At 46.9% G+C, this 23460-nt stretch overlaps 1 protein-coding gene across 1 annotated transcript; it reads left to right on the forward strand.

The window, feature by feature from the left end:
* Positions 1 to 6996: 6996 nt before the first annotated feature.
* On the forward strand, positions 6997 to 14318 carry LOC114485487 (protein kinase C epsilon type-like; the record flags this gene model as incomplete). Its single annotated transcript, XM_028486995.1, has 5 exons — positions 6997 to 7060; positions 7408 to 7567; positions 9644 to 9678; positions 11028 to 11113; positions 14106 to 14318. Coding segments are annotated over exons 1-5 (558 nt in total), but the record flags the coding sequence as incomplete, so codon positions are not given.
* Between the last annotated feature and the right edge of the window lie 9142 nt (positions 14319 to 23460).

The raw sequence follows: 23460 nt of genomic DNA on the forward strand, positions 1-23460 counted from the left end.
TAAGTCAAGAATACCACCTCAAGATATTAGAGGGTGTGTGTAAGTTGCTTTCATACCTCGGGTATATGTAATAATACCTCATGTATATGTAATAATATCTCATGTATCTGTAATAGTACCTCATAGATGTGTAACAGTACCTCGTATATAGAATAATACCTCATAGATGTAAGATGCTTAGAATGGTGCTTAGAACATGCCCATACATGCTAGCTGTTATTTTTCAGCTTCAGAATTATCCAAGATTTGACAGTTATTTAGACAAAAATAACCGGGATGGTTGAGTTATTTTCTTTGTGTTGTGAAATAACCTGCCTTGAAGACTGTATTCACTCTTTGCTCGGGTTCCAAGACGAGCCGTCCGAGGACATTCCCAGCCTTTTTCGAACTAGTCACATTTCTTACTGCTTTTGTCCTAGAGCTGAGTCAGTGCTCCTTGCCCAGCCCAGTCTTCCCGAGAGTTCTCCAAGTCTGAAGATGGAGTCTGCTTCTCCAGAGCCTCTGATGGATGGGGTTGGGGAGACCATGACCACTCTCTCTTTCATTCACAGTGGCAGGGGTGGACCATCTGGAGGCAGCCAGACCCCAGCAGGGGTAGGTTTTGCTGGGCAGGGAATGAGGCAGTTTCACTCCCTCTCAGTAAGGAGGTGCCGCGTTGGCACCTGGGGGAGAGAATGTGCCAGCTTGGTGTTTAGGCAGAGCCATTGCACTAGCTCTTCCTGATGGATAAGAAAACAGAAGCCCAAAGAGGTTAAATGACTTGTTCTAGGATATAAAGCAAGTCTGGGGCAAAGGCAAAATTTGTCCAGTCTCCCAGCACCTATTTTAACCATACTGGGAGAAAGAGAAGGTCAAAAGTGGGAGGTCAGAAAAAATAATGAAGACCATCCATGACATACTTGCTTGTGGAAAAGACCCCTGTGTGCCCTGAACATCAAGAGTAGGTGACCTTCCTGCAGTGAGGAATGACACTGGTGCCCAGAGGTGGCCGGTCATGCGTATTGGTCCTTCTGACTGGTCCAGGCTCCCAGGTCAAGGGTCTTGGGCAAGCTTGATCCTTGGGTTTGGCAGTCCTTGTTACACATACCCAGGGAGGAAGTTCTGGCATCTGGGAGTTCGTCAGCGTTAGCCTATTAGAAATTCCCTGCTAGATATTCTTTAACTGAAGGGCATTCCCAGAGCACTGAGGTTAAGGGTGCCCATGACCTTGTGTGGGGGATTGTGTTCAGTCCTGTCAGCTCAGCCCCCTTTTTGTGCAGGAGGACATGAGATGAGGTGAGGGAGGTGATGATGAAGCAGTGAGACCTTCAGTAATCAGACTGGCCAGAAGAGGTGGCATAGGGTTTGGTACCGGGGGCTGCCTCTCCCTGTGTCTGTGAGTGCCCCTCTGGTCTAGACTGAGAAGTCTCAGCCCAAGGAAAAGGGGCCGGCTGAGATTGATCAACAGAACAATAACTGCGAGGTGTGGCTTCTTTGTGCTTCTCCGGCCACTTGCCTGCAGCCTGTCATAGATTCTTTTGAGCACTGGGGCCATGAGATACCTATTGGTGTAGAAGCCCCTAGGAGTTTGAGCTTATAGGCAAATCAGACCAAGCAGAAGACATTCCTGGAATGTTGTCAGAGATTGGAATTGCTGAGGATCTCACAGCTGCTTCAGAGGGTGTCTCCTTAGCTTTATGCCTTTGTGAATTCTTGTCATTGTATCTGACCGGCCGAGATCTTCATTTCCACAGAAAGTTTCACAAGAGTTATCCAACTTTGCGTTGGCCTTTCCATGACTTGAGTCACCCCTTCTACTGTGTGGTAGATGCAGCCATAAACAAAGGATCTGTGTAGGGCAGGAAGGGCCATCTGGGAGGAAAGCCAGCACTGGTTTTGCCTCATGGGCTGTGGCAAATGAAACGTTGCCCCAGGTGTCGGTGTAGCTGAGTGCATCCAGTGACGGCAAAGAGCATCCTTCAGAGCAAGTCACAGATGTAGGGGCAGGTGGGGTGACTCTTCACGCAGTTCAGAACCACAGGCAATTGGGGAAGCCAATAAAATGTATATTGTCTCTCCTGATCTCCATGCCAACATCTGGTGCCCTTTCCTCCTCATTCATGCCATGCAGCCCCCCACTCCTGCAACACGAGGGACCCTTCCATTACCTAATGCTTTAGGCAGAAAGAACTGCTTTTAAAAGTCATTAAAGAGCATTAGAGAACATTTTTTCAAATATACAAATACATAATCCCATCATCCTAGTGTAACATAATTCTTTCATGTTACCTTCAACCTGCAAATGTGTTTTACGTAGGGTTGTGTTTCTGTGCCTTCTGTTTCCCCATGTTCCTACGTAGTCTTTCCCTACCATTTTAAAATTGCTCTAGATGTAATATAATTCATTAGACCATCTCCTAATGTGAGACAAGTTGTTTCTATTTGATGGCCGATTAGACATGCCATGGGGAACATCTATAAGTTATAAGTGTATAGCTTTTAGTTTCTGTTTAATTATTGACTTGGCAATTCCTTAGGAATTAAAGCTTAATCAGAGGTTATGAATCGGTTTGTGATGTTTGCTATGTACTGTAATGTTGCTTCTGAAAATATTATGTGACATTGCCTCTAGCAGTGAATGAATAAATCAGTTTCGCAGCAGCCTTCTAAATAGCTGATAATACCATTTTAAAACAAATTTTTTTCTTTATTAGGCATTAAACGGTATGTCAGTGGTATGTCAAGACTGCTCTGCAGTCGCATTTTAAGAATTCCTAGTAAGAGTGAATATTTTATATTTCTCCTCCTATAAATTTTATGTTCATATCATTTACAGATTTATCTATAGATAAAGATCTCGATGAATATATTTGTTTTTTTGTGTTTTTTAATACATTTTTTTCATTTTATTTATTTATTTTTGTCTGCGTTGGGTCTTCGTTGCTGCGCGCGGGCTTTCTCTAGTTACGGTGAGCGGGGGCTACTCTTCGTTGCGGTACGCAGGCTTCTCATTGCGGTGGCTTCTCTTATTGTGGAGCACGGGCTTTAGGCATGTGGGCTTCAGTAGTTGTGGCTCGCAGGCTCTCAAGCGCAGGCTCAGTAGTTGTGGTGCGTGGGCTTAGTTGCTCCGCAGCATTTGGGACCTTCCCGGACCAGGAATCAAACCCGTGTCTCCCACGTTGGCAGGCGGATTCTTAATCACTGTGCCACCAGGGAAGCCCCTTGATGAATATATTTGGATTTGTTGATACGTAGATCTCTGTGGTATGCTTGCCATTGAATTGGAAACTAATCAAAAGGGAACAAACAAATCCAAGTTGTAGAATGTAGAATAAGACAATATCCTATATTTTTCATAAATGTATTATAAAAGAAAAATGTCAAGGAAATTGTTCTAGATTAGGAGATGAAAGAGACATGGCAACAAATGCCATGCATGAACTCTAATTAGCTCCTGAATTAAACTTTTAAAAACAACAGCAACGATAAAGGACATTTTGGGGACAATCAGGGAGATTTGAATATGAACTGTATATTGGATTGTTATGTCAATGTTAAATTTCTTGACTTTGATACTGTGATTATGTAGGAGAATGTCTTTGTTCTTAGAAGATAAAGGTTGATGTATTTAGGGGTGAAGTGTTGCTTCAAACGGTTCGGCAAAACTATGCATCTGTCTATCATGTATTTCATATTATGCAATAATATATTGTAATTAATATAATCATGTCATAATATATCGTAATGATATTATGTTAATGGCATACATATATTAATATATTATACTATATTATATGTAAGTATATAGTATATAAATTATGCATGATATATTTGATATATATGTTAATTGATAGTATACACACAAATATATATATGTATTTATAAATCTTTTACCCCCGCACCGTGCATTCTCTCTTACCCACGCGTGAGTGTGCCTGCCCACACACACAGTGCGTTACTCCCTTCCCCGTGGAAGCTGCATTTTAATGGAGACCCTTCACATCAGTGGGAAATGCTGAAGGGATCCATTGCTGGCAGCGACTCCAGGCCCAGCAGGGAGGTCCGCTGGGGCTGCAGAACCTCATGGCCCCCCTGTGCAGAGGTGTGTGGAATGGGGGTGTTTTCCTCAGCCAGGGGCCCCACCCCCTTTCTCCTGCAGCTTTGTGTGCAGGCCTCCTTGGAGCATGAAGTTTACCTGTGTTCTTCCTCTCCTGTAGCCTTTTGTCTCCCCACATCTTGGATGCAGAATCTGACTTTTAAAAGGCAGTGCGCATATGCTTTGGGGCAGAGTAACGGAACCCTTTGGGGAAGTTAGATCAGAGAGACCCCACCTTAGCAGGAGCTGTCCTTGGCTCTCTGTCTACCCTGCGCCCAAGACCCTCCCATCCCCCAGCCCCCACCCTCTGCAGGCTTGAAGCAGCTTCTCCCCCCGTGTCAGTGCACCCCACCCAGAGGTCTTCAAAAGTAAATGGAATTAAATTAATTGGTTACTGCATTTATCTATTAAATCAGTGTAAACACAGTTTAGAATGTTCAGTTTGGTTGCTGTGGTCATTTCTCTAAAAGGTTGAGAAATAAGGCCCTCAGGGAGCCCTATAAACCCCCGTTATAGCAGCGCTCCCTTGAGAAGACTAGATTGAACTCATCACCATTTTAACTGAAAACACAATTTCCAGGATCAAAATGACTCACAAATCTGAGAGATTCGTAAATCAAATTGCATCTTAAACACATTAGGGCTTACTGTTGACATATATTCAGTGGTGAATCCTTCTTTGAAAGAATTTGAAGGGTGCCTTGTACAAAGAGAATCCACATCCCCTGGCCTGAGCTGCCCAGGGCTGAGTTTTGGGGTTTGGATTTTTGTAGATCAGGTTTGTAGCAAGTAAGGGCTATTGAAAAGATTAGGGGTTTTTTTTAAATACCACATTTTTTGCAGCTTATAAAAATAGAATAGTCTAAATATACTGAAAAGTATGAAGCAGAAATGAAAGTCACCTCTAATTGTACAATTGAGTGATGATTGTCATATTTTTGCACGCGTGTGTGAGTGTGTGTGTGTAGATGTCTCTAGTTAGAACTGGGATCTTCCTGTGAGAATTTGCTCAGCTGGGTCTCACCCCCTAGGTTGTGGCCAAGTAGGAGGTGGTGGGCTTTCTATACCCAGAGGTAGTCGGTGTCAGAGACTGTTTGAAACAATAAGCACCGGTTAAAAAGGAAACCCAGGCAGGGTGGGGGCTGTGAAGCAGGAGGTCCACAGGCAGACCCCCATCTGGGTCATCAGAGGCAGTGCTGAGGATGCAGCCTGGGAGCACAGAGGGCAGCCTCTAGTCAACGGCCCTGCCTGTTTGCTTGCAGGCTGCTTCCCTCTAAAAGCACACGCTAGGCATTTGTTCTCCGTTGTTCTTGCCTTTTTCCTCCTGCAGTTTGATTTTCTCTCCACCCCTACCCTCTCTGGATTGACAAGATGCCCTTGGATTAAACAGATGTTTGGCTCACACACATGACCTCCGCTGCAGGGAACCTTATTGTCAAAGAGGTCCAGGAGGAGCAAAGCTTGCTCCCCTGAGGACTGACACTGTTATGCTGGAGTGTTGGGCACTGGCTGGTGCAGGGGGGATTTGGGGGGCACAGAGCCTTCCCAGTGCATTTTCAGTTGTGCCATGCAGGTGACCTTCCAGGGCATACTTGAGAGTGACAGGAGCTTGGTAGGAGACCCATAACCTGCATCCCTTGCCCTCGGGAAAGCCACAGGCAGCTCAGCTCTTCCTTAACGAGAGCCACCCCGTGAGAGCTCTGGGGACTTACTGGAGGGAGAGTGGTCTGTCCTTCAGAGCAGCATGTGGCCAGTGGAACCTTGACGTCTCCCTCTCTGGGTTAGAATCTGGGCTCCACCACTAGACAGCTGTATTAACAGAAACAGGTTACTTGAACTCTTCATTCCTCAGCTTGCACACCTGCAAAAGGGGGGATAATAGCAGTACCCCTCAGGTGGGGTTGTTGTGATGACACATGTCGTGCATTTAGCATAGTACCTGCCAGAGTGTAAACCCTTGACAAACAATAGCCATTATCATCACTGTCTTAGTCTCCTCAGGCTGCCGTAACAAAATACCATCGACTGGGAGGCTTAGATAGCAGATATTTATTTCTCACAGTTCTGGAGGCTGGAAGTCCGAGATCAAGATGCCAGCATGGTTGGGTTCTGGTGAGGACTCTCTTCCTGGCTGGTTGACAGCCACCTTCTCACTGTGTCCTCACATGGCAGAGAGTGAGCCAGCTCAGGTCTTTTCCTTTTTAAATATTTATTTATTTGTTATTTATTTATTTATTTTGGCTGCGCCGGCTCTTAGTTGAGGCATGTGGACTCTTAGTTGCGGCATGCGGACTCTTAGTTGTGGCATATATGCAGGATCTAGTTCCCTGACCAGGGATCGAACTGGGACCCCTGCATTGGGAGCGTGGAGTATTACCCACTGGACCACCAGGGAAGTCCCACTTTTCCTTTTCTTATAATGGTATTAATCCCATCATGGGGGCCCCACCCTCTTGCCTGCATCTAAACCTAATTACCCCCCAAAGGCACCCCCTCCAAATGCTATCTCATTGGGGTTCAGGGCTTTAACATATGAATGGGGGGGGGGAGGGCAGGGGTGGCACAAACATTCAGTCCATAACAATCTTTATTATTATCTTTGTTGTCCCTTTGCAGGGTGTTCTTAGGTTTGGGACAGTCTTCCAAGGAGAGGGAAGGAAGAAATGAGGAAGCTCTTTTTGTCTCCAGTAGGGTCTTCAAGCCCATGGTGGTGGTTCTTGAGCCTTCTGGAAACTATCTGCTTTCACAGTGTTTTATTTCCCTCTCCTTTTAACCTTTGGGGAAAGGCTCTTTATTGTCCTAGTCTAGGTAAGGGGGAGAAGGAAGAAAAGTCAGGTTTATTAGGCAGCTGGGGGTGGAGGGAAGTCACACCACTGACTCCAGGCCACGCCCCTTGGTGTTATCCCCATTGACAGAGGACAATGCCCGCAGAGGCTCTGGGCCAGGAACACCAGCAGTCCAAGGTCATGCTACTCAGAAGTTTCAGTGAGATTTGAACCCTGAGTCTTCTGACCCTGCACCCTTGCAACATGTAGCTGGTGTGGGGAGGAGTGGAGCGGCCACACCTGGAGCAGGATTGGGGTTGGGATGGATGCTGAGTGCAGCTGTCATGGCAAAGTGCACAGTCTGGGCCTTCCCGTCAAGTGGTGCTTGCTCGCTGGAGCTGAGCAGTGAGGCTCCTCAGACCCCTGAGTCCCTCTACCAGTGGAGGCTGCCCCCAAGCCCCCTTCTACCTCCATATCCCCGAGGCTGGAGTAGCTCTCCTGCAGGAGGTTATTTCAAGGGACGCTAATCCAGACTGTGTTTTCTCCTGTGCTCTTATCCTTCCCCAGCCCCCAAAGACAATGAAGAACGCGTGTTCCGGGAGCGCATGCGGCCCAGGAAGCGGCAGGGGGCTGTCAGGCGCAGGGTCCACCAGGTCAACGGCCACAAGTTCATGGCTACCTACCTTCGGCAGCCCACCTACTGTTCCCACTGCAGGGATTTTATCTGGTAAGGCCCTCTTTCCTGGAAACCTCTAGTTATGCTTTCTTGGTGATGAGAAGTCAGGGGGAATGGGTCAGGAGATAAGAAATTTTATGTAAAAAATGCTGATGTGCTTTATTTCTTTTTCTGACTGCAGAAGACTTTTCTGGAAGGCTGAGTGGTGCTTGGGGGGATAGATGGAAAGAAGAAACTGTGGTTCCTGGTGCCTCTATACTTAGGATCATATCATACATCATATTTAAGGAGTTAAGATTTTATAACCAATAATGGAACTGTGGTTTGTTTTTTTTTTTAAATCCTTATCTTTTAGAGAGACAAGCTGAATTATTTACAAATGAAATGATATCTCAGATTTGTTTAGGAAGAAAATAAGCTGGAAGGAGGGGCGAGGGGCCAGGGGTAGAGATGAAACAAGGCCGGCCATGTATTGATCGTTGTTGGAGCTGGGTGATGGGTACATGAGGGTCCACTATATTCATCTCTCTATTTTAATATACGTTTGAATTTTTCCATAATAAGCTTAAAATATTTGATTGCCAACATTTATAATACAAAGCAGTTCTTAGTAACTGTCATAACACTGGTACTGATAGGATGCTAAGATTTCAGAGGAGGGAGAGAGGAGCGTTGGCTGGAGTGCTCAGGGAAGGCTTCCTGGAGGAGGTGGCATTTCTCCTTTCATGATGACTAGGATTTTGATAGGCAGAGATAGATAAGTAGTAGGCCTTTTGGGGAGGTGGAGAAGCATAAGGAACACTGGCCTTGGGGATAAGCGGGGAACTTTTGATGAATACCTACCATGTGCCAGGGTCTCTCTTTGGCTCTGGAAATCTCTAATTAACTCTTCCCAGCATCCTATGAGCTATGTATTATGAACCCCATTCCACTAACAACAGTACTGAGGCTCAGAAACGAGACCACTCTACGGCCTTCCAGCTAGGAAGTGTCAGAGGCCTGATTCCACCCCTGGTGAGCACGACTAATAGCTCATGCTCAGTCTTCCTGGCAACCTCTCTGAAACTGATGTGGAGTTTGCCAACACACTGGGATCCTGCAGGGGAGAGTGAACAAGGCCACACTGCAACAGGACCCAGAAGGGGGACATTCGAATTGCACTGAGGACCCCCTGGATTCCCATGGTATCCAGGAAAGCCTCATCTCATCCTCATGGTGTTCTAGAACTAATCATAGAGGTTGGCGTGGACATCTGAGGTGATACAGCTTAGAGCAAAGTCAACCTGACTGAAGCAGAAATAAAGCCCCACTCCACCCGCAGACATGTCTCATTCCTGGGGCTGACAACCATCTGACCTCCATCTCTGTACTTTGGTCACGAATAGGGGGAACAGGTTCTGAAAGCTTAGTCTTAGAGACTCAGGTTTTCTCTAACCCATGGCCAGCACCACTGAACTCTAGGTTTCCTTAGCTGCAGCCCTAGTGACGTCTGGCTCCTTTCACTGGGCTGGGCACTGCAGGGAGCTGACCACTTGGTGGGGGTGCCCTGAGGACAGGGCTCAGGCCAGGTGGGTTGGATTGTTCTGTGTCCAGGCTGACCCTAAACCTGCCCTAGGGTACCCTACTCTGGCCATGGAAGGGCTCTCTGATGTTGACCTTCAAGTGGTAGATTGAGCTCCCAGTCCTGGCCACAGACCGCCCCGTAACCCTTGGCTGCTTCTGGAATGCTCAGGGACTATGCCTGCCAGCGACAGCCCTCCTCCACGATTATCCGTGAGGAAGGACACACTCGACGCCTCGAGGCCTGTGGAAAGCCAGCAGAGTCTTCGTGGCTTTCCAGAGCACAACTGGGCCCCTGGAATGGTTGTTTGTATAGGAAACTGAGCCCTGACACTGACCGAACCTTGCACCCATTCCAAGAGCTAGGGCTGCCCTCAGTGGCCTTCAGACAGAGTCATGTTAAGGCCCCCTGCAACTGGGAGTGAGATCACTACCCCACTGCTGAGTGGACTCCAGTGAGCTTGGTGCACTGTGGGCAGTGACTGGAATGATGGGAATGGGCTGGCTTTGTGTGGCTTTTGACCTACTGAAATTCATCTTCTTAAAGGGCCGTATTCTTCTTTTCAGGGGTGTCATAGGAAAGCAGGGATACCAATGTCAAGGTAAGAGGGTATTGTATGAAGTAAGTTCTTGGGGCCCACAGGTCGATCCAGTTCACCACTGCTCGTGGGAGGCGGGTACTGGGTTGGGTGACATCCAGAGCTCTGTACGCTGCGCATGCTTATGTTCCCTCCCCGCAAAGCAAGTCCCTGATTTTCCTGTGTCCCTGCCCGGCCACCTCTCCCCCATAACTGTGTGGGAGCAGATGTGCGGGACCACCATCTGCAGGTGTCCCAGGAGTCTCAGCCTTGTTTTGTAGCCTTTCTGGCGCACCTTCCTCTTTCCCCATGAAATGTCAAACTTCCGTAAGATGCCCGTTAGAGGCCGCCTGTGTCCTGAGCTGGGTTCTGTGTGTTCTGTCAGCTCCCTCACTTTCCCACTCCCTGAAGAAGCTCCCTCGCCTGCTTGTTTTATTCAGTATCACTAATGGTCCTTGCAGGTTCTCTTTTTTGTCTCTTCAATGCCATCATTAGCTCTTAAACATTTAACAGTCGCTTGAAAGTATGGGAGGGTTTGTTTTTTCCCCCAGTTAACTGACTACAGATGCAAGGTTAAGTTGTCCAGAACTGGATGGTGGGTGTGTGATGAGGTCATGTTGAAGTTTCTCTGTGGTTGGAGCTGGGAGACCATCCTGTCTCCTTGCCCAGCCACTGGTTGACTTGGGTCTCACCCCTGGGGGACTGGGGTAGCTTCTGTGGGACATGGCTGTGTCTTGGGGGTAGCGTGTATGCAGTTACACACGTGACACTTCTTAGGTTACTTGCAGCCACCTGCTGCCCAAACTGGCCCATGACACTAAAGCCGGAGCTATAGGCCACTTCTTGGGGAAATATTACATTAAATGAAATTTTTTGTTTGGCACAGAAGGGCACAACCAGATCAAGAAGCTTGAGCACTTCTGTGCCACAGAACATCCATTTGCCTGCTGCCGGCTGGCCGGCCTGCCTGTCACCCCAGCCAACCCTGGTGGGACCCTGAATGGAGCACATTCAGAGCGGCAGTTCCCTGGGTAGACAGTGCTTCACGGCTGGGCCATTGTTCCCTGACCTTGGCATGGAGAAGCAAGAAAATTGATTGATACTCCTGGAACTAGAGAAAACTGCTGATGCCCTTTGGATGTAAATGGTCCATTCTTCTCCAGAGCATTTAGGAAACCCTAATGGCTCTGATGGCAGAGTGCTTTGAAATGACTGCATAAAGGGCTTCAGGTGGGGCATCACATTAAGACTCGGCTACAGAGACAGAAGGGCGCGGCTCCCCTCGCTTCTCTGCAGAGACCTAATCGAATCTCAGGTTGGAACCTTTCTTCCCCTGCTTGTCGCTCAGCCCTCTCGTGTTTTGCTCTTTGCAGTTTGCACTTGCGTGGTCCACAAGCGATGCCATGAGCTCATAATTACGAAGTGCGCTGGATTAAAGAAACAGGAAACTCCCGATGAGGTGAATATTTATAACATTGAAATTCTGAGCTTTCTTCACCGCCATCCCCACCTTCCACTGCCTCCTCTGTGGTCCCCAAGAGAAACCTTATCTCTTTGAGATAAGGCTGCTGTCTTTATTGTGTTGATCAAAAATGAAGGGAGTTGTCCACAGGCTTCCGATATGAGGTACAGCCTACGGAACGAGTGCAGCTCAGAGTCGGGTTTAGGTGTGTGAATAGGATGCGAAGAGCTGTGTGATCCCCAAATGAAAGCCCACAAGGAAAATGTGAGTTATTTTATGTCATTATCTCATCGGAACAGTGAAGGGGCTCACTGACATGTCAAGGGATCCACACAGTTCATAAATAGTAAGAGACACAACACGCAAGCAGGAACCTTATCTTTATGAGGTGATGGGGGATTGGAGTGGGATTAGCAAATCTAAGAAACGCTTAGGAGCCTGAAAGAACCGCAATCAGAACAATAATAGCTGACATTCATTGGGTACTTGCCGTGCCCTGATTTAAGCACTTTATCGTATATTATTTAAAGCCATAACAACCTTAATGAGATCCATGTTGTTTTTACCTTTACTCTCCAACAGAGAGAATAGGAGCATAGAGAGGTCAAATTAACTTGCCCCAAACCACACAGCCCAGTATGTGAAAAAGCCACGTTCAAATCCAGCTAGTCAGTTCCGGAGTCTGAGCCCTTGACCACTATGTTCTCTTAATCTTAGAAACTAGTGTTAGATTGACTGTTAGAGAAGTTGTTAGGGGTAAGGAAGAGAGAAAATTTGACTTGAAGCCAGGTTTCTCCTAACTGAGTGATTAGGAGAAGAGTGGTTCCACTAACAGATGTAAAAACCTTTTGGGGAAGATGACAGGTGTGAATCTAAGTAGAGAAGTTATCTGTGTTCATGACAATTGATTTCAAAGACATGATTTTAATTCTCGGTGAAATAGATAAATACTGTATAATCATAGGCCATTAGATCTGGGAGTCAGAGAGGCCTTGGGTGGATTTATAATCAACTGGGTTTATAATTAAATGGGTTTATACTTTGGCTTCTAAAAGGAGTCACTTATAGAGATCTTCTACCTGCTTCTTAAAAATAATTCAACCAGTGACATCTCAACATCCAAAGCATTTTCCATCTTTTATCTCCTTTTGATTTCATGCCATCTCTGGAAATCAGGAAGGGACGACGAGGCTTAGATTGAGTGTCCCATGTCCCTGGAGGGCAGACAGTACAAAGCACCCAAATTATTCACCGAGTTTCTACTGACAGGGTAGAAATTGCAAGTCACTGTCACCCGGGTCTCCTGGCTCCTGGTCTAGGATCATAACCCGAAGTATGTTGTTACACTCATTAGTTTAAGTAAATGAAAGAAAAAGATGATTAGCTTGCTGTCTGTCTGTCTTCCTTCTTATGGACATTTTATTGAGCCTTTATTGAGCACTTCCTGTATGCCAGATAATTGTTCCATGTCCCAGTGAAATAAAGAGGAATACATGATTCCTGCTTTCAAGGATCTCATAAGTCTCAGTAAGTTAAAAAAAAAAAAAAAATCTCGTAAATCTCATCAACTGCAAAGCTCTACAGCTTTATGTATAGTCACAAATAGGCACACCTGTGCTACAAATCTACGGAGGGGTGGGCACGATTGTTCAGTAAGTCTGGGATGCTGGTACTGGGGTAAGCGCACAGTAGACGGCCGATGCACCTCAAGCAGGGCTCAGTAAAATGCTGGTACAGCGGCAGGATCAGCCATTCCTTGTTGCCGGGTGATAAGGAGGTTGTTACGGAGCTGAGTGACCCTGAGGGTGTGTGTGCACATACCTCGGTGTTTGTGTTCACATTCATGTCTGTGCCCAGCTCTCAGCCCCCCATGAGGGCTTTTCACTCACCGGGCAGCAGTGAGCCAAGGACGGCTCCTCTGCTGTGTGCTGTCCCTAATGCCTGGAGTAGCAAGAGTGATGCTCTCTCAAGCCCACGGGCTCTCGGGTGATGGTGCCCTGCTGTCCTGAGAGGGGCAGATTTTGTTCGTGTGGCTGCTCCACTAGAGATGTATCAATAGGTGGAGAGCATCTCTTAGAGAGCAGAGGGAGACCCCTGCTGACCTCTTGCTTCAGTTAATGTTTCCCACCTCTTCCACCCCCGGCGTGTCATTGACCCCACAGTCCTGTCCTATTAGGTGGGTTGGGGGTGCCATCCTTATTTGCCGCATAAGGAATCCAAAGCCCCGAGAAGTCAGGAAACTTGCCTGAGACCTCACAGGGGGCTGGTGGCAGACCCAGGCCTGCAGATCAGATGCCTGGACTCCTCTCCCCCGTCCTCTGCCCTTCCGTCTTGCCACCTTCTCTTTACTCCTTTTAAATAATAAGTGGCAGCGTAGTGGTTAAAAAGCCTGGGCCCTGAATTCAGACCCACAGCCTCAAATCCTGTCTCTGCCACGCACCGCCTGCGGGCACATCTCTTAATCTCCCTGTTCCTTAATTTCCTCATTTGTAAACTCGTGCCTCCCCCATAGGGTGGTGGTGAGGTTTAACGGAGCTGGTGGTGCCTGGCCTGTGGTCAGCGCCGACGCCTTAGCGCCCTTAGTGGTCACCACTCCGCGTTAGCCATCTCCATCGTGATGGTTGTTTGTCCTAACTGATGACCTACAGTTTCCACGGCTGTGCTGGGTTCTTGGGTGTTCACAGAAGCCCACATCCACCGTCAGGCTGCAGAAAGACTCTGCCTAGCTAGGCTTTGGTGCTCAAGCAGCGTTAAGAGCACATAATGACAATTCTTTAAGGTCAAAATGTGAGGTACAGGTTGAGTGCTGTCTGCCATGGGAATTGGAGGTCTGGAGTCCCGGAGGGGACTGATGGGGGAGCAGAGTCCAGCAGAGCAGCAGAGAGAGTGGGATAAGGGTCCCAGCAGGGAGGTTCTCTTCACCTCTTTCCCAGGGCAGCTTTTGGAGCAAGGAGCTTAGCGGTGACCCTGTGTTTTGCCGTCCCTGCAGGTGGGCTCCCAGCGGTTCAGTGTCAACATGCCCCACAAGTTCGGGATCCACAACTACAAGGTTCCCACCTTCTGCGACCACTGCGGCTCCTTGCTCTGGGGCCTCTTGCGGCAGGGTTTGCAGTGCAAAGGTAAGGCGCTGGTCCTGGCCTCCTCCCCCCGCACCTGCACCCCGATGTCCCTCCTCTTAAAGAATCTTTTCGTAGCCTTGAGAGTGCGTTCCAGGCCTGGCCAGAGGACTGAGCCCAAGCCCCCGCTAAGCCCTTATTAGTTACTCCGAGCATTTGTTAAGCAGTCTCTGTGCAGAGGCCATTCAAGGGACTCTGTAGAGGGAACCAGAAGAAGGAAGGCATGGCTCCATCTTTTAAGATAGTGAACAAGCTGGGGAGACGAGATGAGTCTGTGAAAGTGCAGAAGAAATTTAAGGAAAAAATACATTAGAGTAGAAGGGAAGAAAAGTTTTCAGAGTTAGGCCCTGAAATAAGTCATAGAGATTTTTCTGTCACCATCTGTGGTTCAGAGCTTACTCTTGGAAGGAACCCTGCTAAAGCACTATCACATCTTATTGATCCTTCGTAGGCCTGTGATAGATGTTATATTATGCCCATGGCCCCCATGAGGAAAGGGGCTCAGAGACTAAGTAGTTTGATCCTGTCATGTAGCTTGTGAGCAGAAGTAGGGTTTGAACCTTGACTTCTGAGTCTAGAAGTCTTGAGTTTCTTCCTCTGTTTTCTGCTGTCCTGCCTGTGCATTGATTTCTGCTCAAATGAGTGTGCTAAGTGACACAGGTAATGGCATGTAATATGGGGAGGTGGGGACATACCCTGGGGGCCTGGATAGCATGTCCAGTTTCATAAGCTGGTCCCAACCTGCTCGCATAGCTGGACAACCATGAACTATTGGGCAGGAACGTCTCATGGACGTTATTTAAAAACAGTGTTTTCTTATTTTAAATTTTAATTTAAAAATGAAAACCATTAAATTTTATGAAATTATTTTAAGTTATAAAAACAGTATTTTATTATTAGTGAATGTATTATTGATAAATACCTATTGTGGAAAAATTGGAGAAAGAGGTAAAGTATAAGAAGGAAAGCTGAAGCCATGAACCAATTGGTCATTGAAGGGTTCCCAATGAGAAATTATGAGGACTGGAAATAAGGTACTGGCTGTAGTGGGAATAAAGAAGGAAACTAACTTAAGAGGTATCGAGGAATGATTTATTGGCTGTAGTGACGAGATCCAACTGGGAGGATGGCGACACTACTCGCTGAGACAGGGAACACATGAGGGAGGGCAGGGCTGGAGGCAGTGATGGTGGAGTTGAGTTGGGGGCATGTTAACTTTGAGGTGCCTGTGGGAAGTTTACATGGAGCTGTCTGACTGTTGGACGTTCTCATCGAAACTCAGAGGAGAAGTCTAGACTGCGCATTTAGATTTGGGATTTGTCAGTGTCTAAGTAGTAGTTAAACCTAAAAAGTAGATGTCATCCCCAGGATAAGTACCTTGAGTGTGAAGAAAGAAGAAAACAACTTGGGAATCTGGGGAGTGGGGTGGGGTACCAGCATCCTAGAATGAGCGTTCAAAGGAACTGGGAGGGAAAGACCTCAGAGGTAGGAGGAAAAGTAGCAAGGAAAAGTAGCATGGAAGCCAAAAGAGTAGAGAGTATTTTTTTTTAAATTTAAAGAAGGAAAAGATGGATAGTGCCAAATGGTTCCAATAAGTTATTTAAAGTAATAAGTAGAACGTGGGAAAATAGAACTACCATATGATCCAGCAATTCCACTCCTGGGTGTTTTCCTGAAGGAAATAGAGACAGTAATTTGAAAAGATACATGTACCCCTGTGTTCACTGCAGCATTATTTACAATAGCCAAGATATGGAAGCAACCTAAGTGTCCATTGATAGATGAATGGATAGAGAAGAGGTGGTGTGTATATACTCACTCACACACACACACACACACACACACACACACACAATGGAATAGTACTCAGCAGGTGGTGTGTATATACTCACTCACACACACACACACACACAATGGAATAGTACTCAGCCATAAAACTTAATTAAATCTTGCCATTTGTGACAACATGGATGGACCTAGAGGGTATTATGCTAAGTTAAATAAGTCAGACAGAGAAAAACAAATGCTGTATGATTTCACTTATATGTGGAATCTATAAAACATCAAATGAACAAACACAAAACAGAAACAGACATAGATACAGAGAACAAACAGGTGGTTGATGGGGGGTCGGGGGTGAGTGAAACAGGTAAGGGAGATTGAGGTAAAAACTTCCAGTTATAAAATAAGTGAGTCAGTCACAAGGATGAAATGTACAGCATGGGGCATAGACTCAATAATACTGTAGTATCCTTGTATGGTGACAGATGGTAAATAGACTTATCGTGGTGCTCATTTTGTAATGTACAGAAATACTGAATCACTGTGTTGTGCACCTGGAACTAACATAGTGTTGTAGGTCAATTATGCTTCGATAAAATTTTTTTTTAGAAAAGTCGAACATGGGCTTGGATTTAACAACAGGGAGGTCACTAGTGCCCTCAGCAGGAGCTGTCTTGGTGGGGCAGTGGGGATGGATGCCCAAGTGCAGAGGCTGAAGTGAGAATGGAGGGTGAAGTATTTTCAGGTTATTTTATATAATCAGGAAAAAGACAGTGGAAGTGGTGAGCCAAGAGAGACAGGGGACCATTGACAGAACGGGAACAGAGAGATGGATACCCCTTCTCTCAGTGGAAGGAAAGCCTCAAGGCCAGGCCAGGGTACAGATATGTGTCCTATGTTGGGGAAGGGAGTCCAGGAGGAGGTGATTAGGCAGAGCGATCATTTAAGTTCTGAATCTTTTGAGGGCATTGCAAAGAAAAATAAGGATTTCTGAAACAGGAGATCCTGTTCAAAGTTGAGGTGAGGAGTGGGGGTGGTGTGGAAGGCGTGAGCAGGGTTGGAAACAGCTGTCGCGGGAAGTGAGGACGACCTGCCCCAGGACAGCAGGAAGTGCTGCCTGCTGACACATCTCGTGTCCTGTGTGAGCTTCCCAGACATTCACATTTCCCTTTCTGGAATTCTAGCACATGACCTGAAAGAAACAGGGCCTACCCAAAATCCTTTTTGCCATTACGTGACATTAAAACAAAGGAAGAGAAAGAAAAAAATGCAGCAGGAATCTCGGATGTTTTCAGAGGAGTGATGCATTTTTGGAAAGTTGAGTGGGGTTGCTGGGAAGCAGAGTGCCTGCTTTGGATGGGACTCTGATGAAGCCATGTCTGGTTTTTAGTAAATCTATTAATTATTGATCTATCTAGGGAATCTAAATGAAGATTCGCCATATCATAAATATTGATATCTTTAGAAAGCAGCCCAGATGCCCAGACGCAGCAACTAAGGCTGTGGGTCCCTGGATGACCCCGGGAGAAGGCAGGGCCCAGGGACAGTGTATTCAGCTCTGTTTTGGCAGGAAACACTCTCAAGCCTGCTCAAGTGAAGGATGGGATGAAGGAGGCTGCCTAGAGCAAGGATTCCTGTTCACTGGAGCCCAGGGGATCGTGAGGGGGTCAGGCCACACAGAGACAAGAAGATAAAGGCTGTTCAGAATTTAGGGCCCCCAGCAAAAGTTCACAGATCTTTCCTGTCCTTTTCCTCTGCTACCATGACTTGGCCATTTCCTCCTTGCTCCTTTCCTACTCTTGCTGTTCCTTTCTCTCTCTCTCAATTAATAGACTTTATTATTTTTCGAGTAGTTTTGGATTCACAGCAGAGCTGAACTGAAGGTACAGAGATTTCCCATATACCCCCTGACCCCACATACACTGAGCCTCCGCCACCATCAGCATCTCCACCACAGTGATACATTTCTTACAGTCGCTGAACTTACATTGGCACATCATAATCACCCAATGTCCATAATTTACATTAATTTCACTCTTGGTGTCGGATGCTCTTATGGGTTTTGAGAAATGTATGATGACACGTATCATACAGAGTGGTTTCACTGCCCACCCCGCCGCCCCCAATCCCCTGTGTTTGCTTCTCGCTTTTGATCCTTTTTCAACCTCAAGTCTTTCTGCCCCTGCAGGCCCCTTACCCTGTGGAGAGGTTGATGACCAGAAGAGGCCAGGAAGGGCCAGGGCAGGGGCCCCTCGTGTCTGGGTCTAAGCCTGGTTCCGCTCCTATGATTGCTGAGAAGAGGAAACCAAGACTTAGTTACCTGCCCGGGGTCCCAGAGCAAGTCCCCATGGAGCTGGAGTTAAACCCAGGCAGCAGGCTCCTGCCCTGGCTCTGACCCGCGCTCCATGCCTTCTCCTGCTCGGGGAGACTCCGTCAGATCCTCACCTCTGCTGGATCAGGCTGGCTTGGCCTCCCGGGCCGGAGCCCCTATCCCCTGGTCGTGGTGGGACACCAGCCACTTGGCCTGCTGGTCTTTGGCTTCAGCTTTGTTGCCCGTCCCGCTCCTGGCGATAATCGGTTTAGGTATTTTGAGTGAAACCAGTTTCTCTCGAGTCTGGGTCTGTAGGGAAGGATCCATGAGACTGTCATGGTCACTCTCCCTTCAGCCTAAAATTGCCTGAGCCACATGGGTTCAAGTGTGGTGCATATACTCTTTCAGGGATCGTCCCTCTGTCAGCCAGGGAGAGGGAACATAATTACCCCCGTTTTACTGGTGGAGAATGGAGAACACTGTGCACAAGGGGATACGACAAGGGGCCTGTGGGACGTACCTCTGTCCTCCGGGCTGCCACCTCCCTCCCACGGCCCAGAGGGGACAGATGCTTGGAGGATGCTCACGGGCTGTTTTTGGTAACTGAGTCCTTAATCAGGGCAGAAAAACACCAGCACTAAGTGATAAAGCAAAATATTTCATTCCTGTCCTTTGGTTTTTTTTTGTTTTGTTTTTGTTTTTAGCTGTGCCACGTGGCTTGTGGGATCTTAGTTCCCTGACCAGGGATTGAACCTGCGCCCTCGGCAGTGAAAGCACGGAGTCCTAACTACTGGACTGCCAGGGAATTCCCTCCTGTCTTTTGTCTTATGATTTGAGTGCTGGCACAGTTGCTGTGTCCCTCTCCAGGCTCGTTGAGGGTCTGTCTGAGCCCTCAGCCACTATTAGTCCAGAAATTAGCTTCAAACGTTCAAATATTAGCATCACTGAGGCATTTGAACCCTTTTTGTTCTTCACTTTATTTGAACTGTGCTGCTTCCCCAACCTGACCACCTGCACAGTGAACCCCCTAGGGTCCTTTTGCACCTGTGTTTTGTTTTTCCGTTGACTCATGGAGTTATTTCCCTGTGGAGGTAAAGACTCCCAGTACCTTAGGATTTGTGTTTCCTTCTCTAAAGAAGATGTGGGGTTCTCACCTGTCCTGTGGGTCACCGCCCACTTCTCTTCTGCCCATGAGCTCACGCTCATGTCTCCAGCACAGCCGCCCTGAAGTCTTCAGGCACCGAGGGGCAATTTAACAGAAAGCCAGACCTCTTTACACATTCACAGTGTGCCCTGCAGGGCCCTGCAGCAGCCCTGGTTCTCCCGTCCCAGTCTGCGGTGGGCTCCCTGCTCCTGCCTGTCCCCTCTGACTGCAGCTCTGTACCGAGGTGGAGGATAGGTACAGTTGGGAAAGTTCTGGCCTGGAAATTCCTGAAGAATCTCCTTCCTGGCTTCCTGACTCTCTCTCAGATCCTATCCTAGTAACAGCTGTGATCCGAGCCTGCTTTTGTGGGCTAAGGGGCAGAGTGTCACTTTCCCGCGGGTAATGAAGAACAGGCCGTCTTGTTTGGGGCAAACCCCTTAGGCAGAGAGCTGTGGCCAGTGAAGATTCCAGATTAGGAGTCCAGGGAACTGGTCTGTCCTGGTTCTGTCACTGCCTGGCTGGGCAATTGCAGGCAGGGCCCACTGGCCAGGTGACCCTGGACTTCCTTTTAACCCCAGCTGCCCACCTGCCTTCTGAGAATTATAATGAAAGAATGAAAACAGAGTGATCTTAGCTGTATATACCTCGTGGAGTGGCTGTAAGAGCCAAAAAGATAGGAGGAAGGAAAGGTCTTCTCTCTCCCTCCCTCCCTCCCTCCCTCCCTTCCTTCCTCCCTTCCTTCCTTTTTGGACATTTAAAAAACATTAGAGACATGAAAAAGGATTTTTATTCTCATCATTTTTGAAAATATCAGCCCTTCACTATTATTTTTTGACAACTAGGTTCCTTGTCATATCTTCAACTTTTATTTGTATTTTTAGAATTTAAAAAAACACAGGGACTTCCCTGGTGGTCCGGTGGTTAAGACTCCATGCTTCTATGGCAGGGGGCATGGGTTCAATCCCTGCTCGGGGAACTAAGATCCCTCATGCCGTGCAACATGGCCAAAAGACAAACAAACAAACAAACAAACAAATAATACATAAGTAATTCTCACTAGAAAAGATTCAAGCAAGACTTAAGTCTTAAGCATATGTGTAAAAAATATTAAAGTCCTTTGTGTTCTTTTTCCACATCCATCCCCAGCCTTAACTGCTACTAACAATTTGCTATGGATCCTTTCAAGCCTTTCTGTGTGCATTTGTTGCATGAATACTTACATACACACATATACACTGTAATAGGCATCTATTGGTGCATAACAGATTATTCCAAAACCTAGTGGCTTAAAATAACCAATATTTATTACCTCAGAGTTTCTTTGGGTGAAAAATCTGAATGCAGCTTAGTTGAGTGCTTCTGACTTAGGTTTTCTCATGAGTTTGCATCAAGCTGACAGGTGGGGCTTTGGTCTCATATGAAGGTTCAACTGGAAGAGAATCCCTTCCAAGCTCACTCACGTTGCTGTTGGCTAGAGACGTCAGTTCTTTGCCACATGGGCCTCTCCATAGGGCAACTTACAGCATGGAAGCTGGTTTCCTTCAGAGAAAGCAAACAAGAAAGCAAGAGGGGATGCCCAAAACAGAAGCCATACTGTTTTGTAACCTAATCTCAAAAATGACATCCCATCACTTTTGACATTTTCTGTTCGTTAAAAGAGAATCACTACGTCCAGCACCCCCCCCCCATTTAATGGGAGGGAATGGTGTGAAGGGTCAGATACCAGAAGGTGGAGATTATTATAAGCCAACTTAGAAGCCGCCCACCCCCCTTCCCACCATACACACACACACACACACACACACACACACACACACACACATACACATATGATCACTTTCTCTGGGAGGTCTACCCTTTAAAAAACTGAAGCTCCCATCTCTTAACTTCCTTCACCTTCCTCTGCTTCTTTTTTCCTCTTTACAACAGTTGTCACCTTCTAATAACTTAAATTACCTATATTTTATGTTTATTTCTTTCTCTCCTAATCAGAATATAAGGTCCATGAGGGCAGAGGGTTTTTTGGTCTGTTTTGTTCTCTGCTGTTTCCCCAGCATCTAGAACAGTGCCGGACACATTAGCATTCAACAGATGTTTGTTAATTAAATGCTATATGCATTGTTCTGTAGTTTGCTTTTCCTACAAGTCAGCATATATAAGGTTACATCATTCTTTTTACTGGATGCTTAATATTCCACATAATGGGACATTCCATACATTATTTAAAGCTTACCTTCTTGATGGACATTTACTTGTTTCTGTGTCCTCACCATTTAATACTGCTGCAGACATCCTCAAATATGCATCTTCATGCATTTGTATGAATAATTATGAAGAAATGCTCATAGAAGTCCTGTACTAACTTCAAGCCCTATCTTTTGTGGTTGAACCACATAAGGAGGGAATTACATAAGGACACTTTTCGTCTGTTTGTTGCTTGTTTGTTTTTACATAAGTCATGTTCACTGACTGCTTCACCTTCTTGTGCCTTGACATTTAATTTTGCATGATCAGAAAATGCCTATGTAGTGACTTTAGCATTTCAGTTACCTATTATCTGCTGGGGTCTGGTCATTTTTGCTGCCTATGTGTTAACTAATTTCCACAGAGTTAGAATACACTGAAAAGCATGGCATCCTGGTTTGTGCAAGGCATCAGGGAGAACTTGGAGATAAAACATCACTTTAGTTTTCTAGAAACTTGCCCTCTACTTGGGCATTAAAACATAAGTTAAATATAGACAATAATTCAAGCCATGAATCAGAAATACGTGTGAGCAGTTCAAGGGCAAGAGAGGCCAACAGGAACTTGGTCAGGACAGGCTTTCTGGGGGGGATGGGGCTTGAGCTACACCTTGAGGGAGGAGAAGGACCTGGAAAGGAGGGCAAGGGAAGATGTTCTAGGTAGGTAACGAGTTATACCTAGAGGGCAGGGGAGGAAGAAGCAGTTCCCTGCTCAGCACTGAAATGCCACAGGAGTCTCCTTGGTTGATTCTGAATCCTTGCAGTAGCAGCTGGCAATGCCTGGGGACCATGACAAATGCCCCGCATCATGAGTGGAAGGTCAGCGGGAGACTCAGTCAGAGTTTTCGTCTAGGGATGCCAGGTAGCAGACAGTTGGCCAGTCATTGCTTCTGGAAAGCTTTGAATGGTGGTTCCAGTGCCCAGTCTCTATCTGGCGACAGTTGGTGCCCAGTTTGACCCCCAAGGAGCTCCCCTCTAACCTCCTGTTCTCATCTTCTGCCCAGGACTCTGCATCGGTCACTCTGCCACCCCTGCCAACCTCCATGGCACAAGCACACAATTTCCTGTTCAAAATTGTGTGTGCTCTGCCTCTGAGTGTGGCATGGCTGACTAAGCTGTTACAGAATCAAACCACTGCCCTGGCTTACCCCCTAGGGCCAAGTAACTCTCATGTAAAGAGATTTCTGCAGGGCACATAGGCCTGCCCATCTCCCTTTGTCATTGTTCTGACAGTGTCGTCCACTTGCTTTGGGAGAAATCCCAACAGCCTGACTTGCCCCATTGCAACCCTCGCTTTAATCTCAGCTATGAAAAGGGTGGAAACATGGAAATGAAGGTCAGAGTGCTCGAGCCCCCATCTGTCCTGAGGATGGCACTGCTGCTGCAGTACCACCCAGCACAGAGTAGGAGCTTAACAATTATGTGATGAAAAACTAGGTAGTAGTACTATAATGATCCTCCTTTTAGAAGAGCCCCAGCAAGGCAGCTCTGTTTCTTCCCAGTGCAATTCATCCAGGTGGAACAGTCACAAATGAACAATATGAAGCTGCCTGGAAAGGGAAGCCTTAGCGGCAGCCTCGAGCTATGAGGGGTTTGGGAGCCTTGCCACTGGGCCTGGCTGCTCACCAGTCGGGATGGGGCAGAGGAGTGCAGAAGGGGTGATTTGGCTGGTTTGTCTGCCCCAAACGTTTCCCCCTTTTTTTTTTTTTTTAAATCTTTATTGGAGTATAATTGCTTTACAATGGTGT

This window comes from Physeter macrocephalus, unplaced genomic scaffold, assembly GCF_002837175.3.
Source record: "Physeter macrocephalus isolate SW-GA unplaced genomic scaffold, ASM283717v5 random_956, whole genome shotgun sequence".
Classification (NCBI taxonomy): domain Eukaryota; kingdom Metazoa; phylum Chordata; class Mammalia; order Artiodactyla; family Physeteridae; genus Physeter; species Physeter macrocephalus.